General features: G+C 32.1%; 1 protein-coding gene across 3 annotated transcripts; it reads right to left on the bottom strand.

Moving 5' to 3' along the window:
* Nucleotides 1–1,506: 1,506 nt before the first annotated feature.
* LOC125849490 (defective in cullin neddylation protein AAR3) lies at nucleotides 1,507–7,177 on the bottom strand. 3 transcript variants are annotated; one of them, XR_007444646.1, is made up of 11 exons: nucleotides 6,909–7,150; nucleotides 6,403–6,520; nucleotides 5,644–5,695; nucleotides 5,290–5,365; nucleotides 5,096–5,178; nucleotides 4,018–4,114; nucleotides 3,125–3,170; nucleotides 2,438–2,523; nucleotides 2,036–2,358; nucleotides 1,748–1,853; nucleotides 1,507–1,675 (listed from the first exon to the last, which is right to left on the bottom strand). XR_007444646.1 is itself a non-coding variant. In XM_049529578.1 (10 exons), the coding sequence occupies exons 1-9, from the start codon at nucleotides 6,964–6,966 to the stop codon at nucleotides 2,039–2,041; spliced, it is 936 nt and encodes a 311-aa protein (XP_049385535.1). In that variant the 5' UTR covers nucleotides 6,967–7,177; the 3' UTR covers nucleotides 1,508–1,853; nucleotides 2,036–2,038. The 3 variants fall into 3 exon arrangements, 2 of the variants coding, with proteins under 2 accessions (XP_049385535.1, XP_049385536.1); XM_049529578.1 differs by having other exon boundaries at nucleotides 1,508–1,853; nucleotides 6,909–7,177; XM_049529579.1 differs by lacking the exons at nucleotides 1,507–1,675; nucleotides 1,748–1,853 and having other exon boundaries at nucleotides 1,908–2,358.
* Nucleotides 7,178–9,827: the final 2,650 nt, after the last annotated feature.

Genomic DNA, 9,827 nt, shown 5'->3' with positions numbered 1-9,827 from the left:
TTTGATTTGTATAATTCGCTACAAACATCCAATTTTATACAAATTGTTCAGTTTTGTAAAAATTCATTTATACATTGTAATTTGTATAATAAGATTTGTATTTATATAATTATAAGTGTATAGGACAAAAATATATGTATTTATACTTTTATCTCGCTTTATACAAACACAAACGCATCTTATACATTTGTATACCGAATGGGTAATTGTATACCGAAAATGGTTAATTGTATACCGAATCAGATAGCAAAAAAATGGGATATTTGCTACGAATTACAAATAAAATAAACTATGACTATAACATTTAATTTGAATTAATAATTTATTATTTCATACAATTTTCCCTATTTTGATTAACATATCCTCACATAACTCAAGTAAGCTTTTAGCAGACTGACCCTCAATTTTGTCATTTAGAGCTCATATACCTCGTTATGAAAGTAATTCATATATATCCTATTGTTATACAAATGACTTACATATACCCTTTTCCTCTAACGAAAGTGAAAAAAAAATAATATAATTCATACGGGTATATTTAACCCTCCTCACGTGTATTTTTTTTTAATTTTAATGACTAATTTAAATGTATTATTTTGATGGTCAAATTTATTTGTGTTTCACTAATTTTCTTGTAAATTTATTATAGATGACCATTTTTTTTCAAATGCAAAAACTAAATTACAATATAGCCGAAAAAATAGTTTTAAATTATAATTAGCCACAAAAGAAACCAATTTTAATTTTTTTTCTTTACATCAAAGAATGAAAGAAAAAAATAAAATAAGAACAAGTAACTCAAATAATGATAATTAAAGAAGTCAAAAAAAAATTTATGTATGAAAAAAAATTAAAATATAACTTGAACTTTGCTAGAAGAATCATATATATATCCCTACATGAATTTTTTTTAAATTAAAAGTAAAAAATATAAATTTAAAACTAATTTTTTTCATTTCCGTTAAATGAAAGGGCATATGTGAGCACATTTTGAAACGGTAGGAGTATATATAAGTTGTTTGTATAACAGTAACGGTATATATGAGCCACTTTCATAATGAGGGCATATCAGCTCCAAATGACAAAGTTGAGAGGTATATTAGGTTCATTTCCCTTATTATAATATAAAACATATTTTTAATCAAAACAGGAAAACCTATTCATATATAATTTCGTATTGTGAATCCTATTTAGACATGAATAAATTATCAAATCCTACCTAACTAATCATGGTTTCCTACACAATCTTCATTCCTAAATTCCCTAATAATTTAACACAAATCCATGATTTTCACTTGCGCCCTTTGCTCAGTTTATTAGCCTCCGAAACAATTCCAATTCCCTAGTAATTGAATATTTATCAACTAATAAAATTTACAATTCCACTTGCAAATTCAAGAATATTTAGAAGTAATCATCATGAAAGCAATAGTTAGGGATAGCTTATATATATCAAACTATTTTTCTAAATCACATACTTTTTTTTATACCAGAGAGCACCTCTCGATTTGCTCAACAAATGGCATGCGTCCTAGACACACCCAAGAGGATTAAAATAAGCATCAGAAAGATTGTTACCGAAAAAGAGACTGTAATTCATTACCCACTGGCAGATATAATATTACAGTTCGAATTGATTTTTTTCAAAAATAAAAAATACTTTCTCATGTCACACCTACATATTCCCTCCGGAAATCAAAGATGCCACTTTCTGATTGTGCTCTGTTGATAATCCTAGATACCAAACCTACATATTCCCAGTTCTACTTCACTTCAAGCTTATCCATCTGCATGAAATAGAATTTGGGAGATCACCAATGGCAATTAACACTCTTTCCAGATCACCGGACGTTCTGCGACAAGAAGCACAGAATTAGTTACCAGAGAGCAGATTTGAACACGTGGAAAACTAGTTGAACAACAAGAAAAAGAATGACACATAACACAGTTTCATGTAACCCCCCGAAATTTTTTACATAATGGTTCCTGCTTCCTACTTCTGATATATTTTGCAGTAATGAACAAGATCAAAAACCTTCTATGTATAGGAAGTTCTCCTTTCTTTATCAAACTGCAAACATGAAGGGCCTGACAACAGTCCCGCAAAACCCTTGGACAAACAACCTTCAACAGCGCATGGAGATGCAGAATGATTTAATGGGCTATTTGCTTTAACCATTTCCAAGCAACCATGTGATTGGTTTTCTGTCCAGTCAACATTTTGGTTGCCAAAATTAATGTTCCTCCTCTTGGAATTGACAATCACATCCATGTCTGGATGTCCATGAGATGATTCTTCTACTCTTTGTAAATTGCCACAAGATTTTTTCCTCTTCATACCAGGAAAATTTTTCAATCCTGCACCAAGAACACAGTAAGTAATAAATAGTGTAGATAATTCAGTGTGATCTAAGACAGTATCTTCAGCCGCAATTACCAGGGAAAGAATCCTCAAATGGCTGGGCTCCCGAATCACCACAGCTACAACAAAATGAGTTAGAAATAGTATCGACTCCTCCAATCCTGCATAACAAATCTGCCTCGTCAAATCTAGTTTAAAAAGTGCAGTGCAAATTGTTTGGCTTTCTAAAGATAGCTAAAGCAATGCCAAGATTTCTCTATTTGTTTATGCTGCAGTCTGAATCTGAATCTAAATCTAGACACATCCTCCATGTAAAAGAAAAATAGACCATGCAATGAAATTCCATGGAAGGAACCAACCACAAGTTGTATAGCCATGAGCGACCCAACCATGACGGTCCAAGACAGACTCCAAATCCACAAAGTTCTATACATCAGTCACCTGAGTTAGTCCCCCGAACTTATTCATCCAATAAGATGAATATCTTAAATGATACAAGTGAATGATGAAGATCAATCTCCTGAATCATATCATACCATGCTTATCTTCTCTAAGCATGAGCAATAGGGGGTAATTACATCTCTAAGATACACATGCCAGACATGGTCTAACCTCTTCGTGCCCCAAAAGTGAAGATAAAAGGGAAGAGAACCCATTACTGTTCCAAGTAAATATTTCTAAACAGGACCAATATAATCTAGATGAAAGAAGTAGCAACACATTGGAATTAATTTCCAGGAGAAAAATTGGTTAGTAGCCAACCTGTACATGTGCTCAACAAAGTCATCAATCAAAACAGGCCAAGCTCCTGTAGAGAACATCACCACAAAAAAACATAACGATTAAAGGAGTGGGCCGGTGGGGTTAGTAAGATCGAAACACATAATATGCGAAAAAGGAAGCAGCTATTCTAAACATAATCATCTTTCCACAATACCAAAGAAGTGCAAATTCATTCCAATATTATATATCGTAAAGGACTAATTACTCAACAGAAAAGAATGACAAGGCAGAACAGAAAATAATTGTGGCAGCGGAAAACAACATTAACCTTCCTACTTCTGGGACCTGAAAAATGTTTCTCCTTCCTACCCTATTTTTATATGATAGTCTTTCATTCTTAGGACTTCTCAACAAGTTTGACACATTTCAAGAAAATAATAGAATTCTATAAGACTCTTCATACAAAATTCAGACTCAGTTAAACAATGAAGTGATGTTTTTGCATCATTAACTATGCTTGCATGATCTTACCAATTTAATACACAAATCAAACTTTCAAATTAAACTTTGATGATCAGACTACCACGAAATAGAGTAACTTTTAATTTCCTTTCTTTCAAAACTAAGAACCCACATTTTGCTGCTATCTTCTTGCAAATAACTTATGTTTAAATCTCTGATAATAGCATAAATAGAACATCACAGAAGTAAAGGATGCATAGATGATACCAACTAGCAGAAGATTGGAAAAAAAAAGAGAAGCTACTTCTTAAATAGAAAAAATATAAAATACCAAATTCAGGAACCAAACTACAATACTTCTCTATTAATTAAGTATGATTTAAGGGTAACAATGACATGTCCTGGATGGTGATTTAAGGGTAACATTGACATGTCCTGGATGGTGATAATTAACTGCATAAATTTAATACCTTCCCGATCATATCCTTCAAGATTTTCATGCACAGAACGGCTGAAGGCCAAAACTTGCTGCCAAGTATCCTCAGATATATTGTATCGCTGGTTTATCTGGAGATTTCAGTAAAAAATAATCACTATATAGAAAAATTGCCAGTTACCAACATTCTGCAGTCACCCAACCACAAAGTAGAACATCATTCTTTGTAAAGTAAGGTACCACCATGGAGTTAAGTTGACAAATACAAGCCTAAATAATGCATTGGCTGCCAATCCAACTACAACTGAAAACCTCAATGCCCAAACCAAAAACACAAGACAACTAAAACAACCATAATCACAAAGAACACAAAGAAGAAAATCTACCAGATGGAAAAACCTTTTTTTCTTTTGCAAATTTTATTTAATAATGGGAAAATCAGATGTGTAACTCCAGCAGTCCAGCTGGTAAAGCTTGCTCACATTGCCAGTCCTAAAGTTGGATAAAAGGAGCGGAGTTGCAGTAGGCAACCAGCCAACCAAAAACTAGACAATTTCATGATGAATCCTCACATGTTTGGAACTCAAGCTTAATTATTGTTGCTGCTATGAAAATCTCATGTATACAAGCAGTACATGTATTAGCAGAGAATCTACAACTAATAGGATTCTCTACTAATAACTCCTAACGTTTTATACAAACAAGAATTTCATGGATCAAAGAAGAAACTACAAATGAGAGGATGTTCCTCAATATACAGAGACGTGTTCTATCCCATCAAAACTTCTCCGGTTTCTTCTTTCCATAAGCCTATGACTCACATGGGTGCTAATGACGTGACATCCCACGATCTTCGACGTCTATTCATCAGCAGACAAAACCTTATTGTTTCTATTCCATTGACCCTTAAGACAAACTTGATAAAGTAGACTTAATTGTCTACTCAAATAACCTTAACGAAGCAAAGTTACAAGCAAGCACATGGCTCCTCTGTAATCGATGAATTTATTGAGTCTTAAAATTCCATAATTCGAACACATACAAACAGATGAACAATGCAATTTGAAGTTTGAACACATGACAACAAATCAATTAGGGCCACTGACACTTACCTCAACAAAGTCGCACCAGTGATCAAGTAGCCGAAACCTACCAGCTAAAACTATTTTCCAACCAGTAACAGCTTTGCTTATAGCTGAAAATATTTTAAACTCAACATAAGTTGAAAATAGAACTAACTGCACTACGAATGCTTTATGAAGAATAAGCACACTGCTGCAAAATCATCTACAAGTAATCAACTTACTTATGTTCTTTTGTCCATTTTCTCTGAAAACGAAGAAGACAAAATCATAGAAACGCGAGAACTCAGAGAAGTCTGCCTACAAAAGGAAATACAATGTAAGTTCCTTTTTTGATGATTAAAATACTTTGTAATGTTTTATGGCCAACTGTAAAAGAGATGGACGTGGATATGAATATGAAACAGAACCCACAATCTTCACCCCTCCACCCAAAACACAAGCGCACACAGAAGAAACAGAAAAGCAGGAAAAGAAATCCCCCCTTCTCCAACCCAAGCTCCTATATTTATTAACAAATATAAGATAGTTCAAACTAAAGAAAATCCAGTCATCATAACATCATCTAATCAACAAACCTCCAAATTCAACCGCAACTTAAGCTTGTACACTTCTTCAAAGATAGTTGCCCTGCCATGGTTGAAAACAAATTTGTCAATATTGTCAACCTCTAATGACCTATCTATGACCTATAATCTAAGACTAACACAAGTAAGCCACATGATCACATAAGAATTTAGACAGAAAGCACCGATAAAAATGTAACAGCAGAACAAGGATATCGGCATTGGTCTTGGGAATCACTTGGTACACCTGGTAAATGTATCAGTCTTTCCAATGTAATATCAAACACATATCCCTACTCAAAGCAGAAGTGACATGAAAATTTCTTTTTTAAAGGACCTAAGTATCAAAACTAATAAAATCAACCAAAAATCTGTTAGAACCCGTTCAAGAAAATCCATTTGAGTTATTGTTATTCTCTCTACTGTTAGACATTTGTCTTTGCAAGACAGAAAGAGCAATCGCCGTAAGTATTTTTTATTTTTAAAAGGTAGTATGCATACAGAAGTCCCAACTTTTCTTTGATATGGGTCAAGCATTTGCAAGTTTGCATGTCGGTGTTTCAAGTGGAAAGCGGAAATTGAAACTCTTGGTTCAACTCTCGTAGATATAGTTTTGGACTCTTGGGATCCTTAAATACATAAAGGATTTAAGTCTAGCAAACTCTTTTACCCCAGTAATCCCTAGTTCTACAGTTTTTTTGTGAATCTATTTCTACTCTTTAAAGAAGACCCAAAAGATGCTGCTAGTTCCATGTCCTACCAAATACATGCCTTATATGCAAACTTGAATCCACTAATTTCGTAAGCTGGTTCAATGCCTCTCTTGTAAATCTCGCTTTCTGCAATTCATCTACTAGGTTCCTGGTAGCATATGCCCCTGACATGATATCTGCAAAGCAAATCCATCAGTAAGCAGAGCAACATAAGTTAAAAAACACCAATTAATTACATAAACCTGACTTGTTTATATATAATAAACATAAAGTGTTCGAAAAAATTCAAACAAATTACGAAAAGTTAAATACGTGCAAAACAAGAACATCAAGGCCTTCACATAAAAACACGGAGACCTAAGTAATTAAAGGGACAACCGAACTTCCAGATCAAAAACAAAAGTATGAAACCTTGCATGATTTCTTGAATGAAATCGGTTCAATTCATATAAACAACTCAACTAGTTTGGAATTCAGTAGTAGCATTAAATTAATGATAATCCATAAAGAGAAACAAAAATTACGAAATTAAAACTACAAGAAATGGAATCTTGATTAAAATACCACAGTATCGGCTATAGATATCGAATATATCCAAGTGATTTGCAGCGGGAGAGTCCATGGCTACAAGAATTAGGAAAAAACTGGAATTTTAGGGTTCGCAATATAGAACCCTAATTCAAAGATAGAAACACAAAGCTTTATTTCCAGTTATCGATTGATTTTGCTTCTTTTGAATTGGGACACAATTTATCTGCACCGTTATCGGAATATTCTGATACTAATATTTGTAGTTCGAAGTGACACCATCATGAGTCATGATCCTTCGCTTCATTGGGTTTATTATTTTTTATATATATTTAAACAAACAAAATATTCATTCAATTTAACGGAACTATTGTGGCTCTTGGGGAGAAAGATATTCTTCTAAAAACTACATAATACTAATGAAATTATTATGTTATTAATAGTAAAATAAAAAAATTAAAGTTAAATTATTTCAAAATTATTTTTCAAATGTAGTTAATTTTAATAATTTAATACTCCTTTTAACCCAAAAAAAATAAAATACTTCAACACTTCAAATATCCTTGTTTGTCCTTTAATTGCTCTTTTATTTTTTCATAATAATTATAATAATAACTAGATGGATTCAATATTTTATATTTTCATATGGTGAATGTTTTGCATAGTTATTTGGTGATGAAGGATATATGATTATATGATGTCATGATTGATACGAATAGAAATAATATGTGAAATGTCAGTGAAGGGCAAATACCAATCTTCAAAAACTTCATTTATAAATGGTATAAATTATCAACTAAATAGTAAAATTTCTCTTATGCTTTCCCACAAATTAATTTACTGTATAAATTCTCAAAATTTCTTTAGCTTCTTAGATAAACCGATCCAAACTTCTTTATCTAGAAATATGATACATAAATCTTTCTTCTATAATTTAACCATATGGTATACAATTACACAACATAGAAACTATCTTTCACAATTGATTACTTACCCCTTTGCTCATTTGTGTGCATGACTTTAATGAATATATATTTATTTCAAATCCAAACCAAAATTAGGTTTTTCATTACAATAGATACACGCATAAATGACATGTCTTCTTCAAAAGTATTTGCAATGATAAATCATGTCATCGCTTACCACTATATCTACCTTATTTAATTTAGTAGGTATTAAATTCAAACAATGAATTGTATTAATATGATTATAAGAAATCCATCATCGATAAATTTTAAAAACGTTGAAAACGAGGGTCTTTACCTACAACAGAGGCTTCAATGGAGACACTGCCAATTATTGAAATTCTTCGAGAGGAGAGTGAATGTGCAATTTGTTTGTTGGAGTTTCAGGTTAAGGATAAACCTAAGAGGATGTCTTGTAAGCGTCTTCATCATTACAATTGTATTAACAAGTGGCTGGTAAAAACTTGTTGCTCAGTGTATGCGGTTGCGCAAGTAATATAGTGGCTCTTAAAAGAACCATATTATCGAACCCAAATGACTTGTCAATTAACTATTTTTACTAAATTATACTGATCTAATTATTTATTTAAGAGAGCCAAAAGAGAAGAATGTAAGAACAAAATAATAAAATTACCTACAATAGTTGGAAAATCCCAGGGCTGTAGCATGTATTGGATTTCATGTATCATATTTTTGGCTTATAACTAATTTCAGTTGTCAAGTTACTAGTTTATAGGGTTGATGATATGATCCGAGTTATACGCCTCTTGTCGCCTACCCCAATTAGCTATCTAACTACATCGTTGAGCGGAGATAAATAGACTAACTGGCGAGCATTTATATTTCATCCTATTTTGTAACCAAGCAAGGTGTTCGTCTGGACGTCACTCTGGAACACTAATCACCTCAATCTAATGGGTGGACCGAGCTCTCTATATTCTCTGATCTATCCAATCCCTCCTCTCTCGATTTTAAGATTAGACAATGTATTTATCTTATGGTGCGCAAGCATAAAATACTAAAACAAGAATACAGAAGTAACTTGTAATGACAACCAAGAATTAATTCAAAAACCTTAAATAATCAACATTGAATCCGTAGTTACAGCCCCAGAACAAAAGCTTTAGGTACTAATGTCTAGAAAAACAACAAGAAGAAAAGAACCCTAAAAAGTATTGATGATTTTCTCTTCAAAAGTGTCTTCTTACTCTATATTGGTTTTTCGTCCAATAATTATTTCTATGGACTATTTATAGATGTTGAAAACACTAAATTAAATAATTGAGTCCAAAATAAATCGGAAAACCAAAACCAAGCGGAGTAAGAATTCCTCTCCGCTTGAACCGCCTCAAAAGTTTTCACTGTAGCTTCCGTCGTGAGTGACACGTGGCAGGACTTTTATTCGCTGAATCGCCATTAGCAATTTGAAATATTTGCACTTTATATATTATATATTATTATATTAATTTAATTTATTAAGCTACTTGCTTGATTTCCTTTTTCAACCTTTCATTTTTAATTTGTTTTAGCTTCAAACCTCTTCATCTTTTCACCAATTCAATCCTACAAATAAAAATATATTATTTAACACAATTTATAAAATTCAGGCTCAAAAAGAACAAATATAAATAATAAATATGAGATAAATAATAATTAAAAATATGTATTTTGGCCTCATATCAAAATACATGGTTCGGTCATGTCCAATTTGTAGATTTCAAATGCCTGTGATTGATTCGTATTTGGATTTTGACTAGAATTAAGTGTGCCTATGTTTAGGGCACATGAGCACAAGAAACGTTCTCAAATGGATTATATAAATATATGTTTCATTTTACGTGATGAATTTACATGATTATGATTTGTTAATGCATGTTTTCTCAAAGACTTATCGCATCATTTGAATGAGAGATTTATAAGAATGAGATAAGTTTCAGAAACACATATAAACTATATCAATTTTTTTGAGTTTCATATCTAAATTATTGAG

This window comes from Solanum stenotomum, chromosome 12 (assembly GCF_019186545.1).
Source record: "Solanum stenotomum isolate F172 chromosome 12, ASM1918654v1, whole genome shotgun sequence".
NCBI classification, from domain to species: Eukaryota; Viridiplantae; Streptophyta; class Magnoliopsida; order Solanales; family Solanaceae; genus Solanum; species Solanum stenotomum.
The sequence above is the reverse complement of the archived record's forward strand: the minus strand, read 5'-3'. Positions and strand labels throughout refer to the sequence as shown.

What these genes read in the sequence shown, in the direction of transcription:
- LOC125849490 (XM_049529578.1), bottom strand. Translation starts at nt 6,966, where the DNA reads ATGGACTCTCCCGCTGCAAATCACTTGGATATATTCGATATCTATAGC. An exon ending in AAATGGACAAAAGAACATAA is followed by an intron (nt 5,179 to 5,289) that starts GTAAGTTGATTA and finishes AAATATTTTCAG; the next exon opens with CTATAAGCAAAGCTGTTACT. An exon ending in ATTTGAGGATTCTTTCCCTG is followed by an intron (nt 2,359 to 2,437) that starts GTAATTGCGGCT and finishes TTCTTGGTGCAG; the next exon opens with GATTGAAAAATTTTCCTGGT.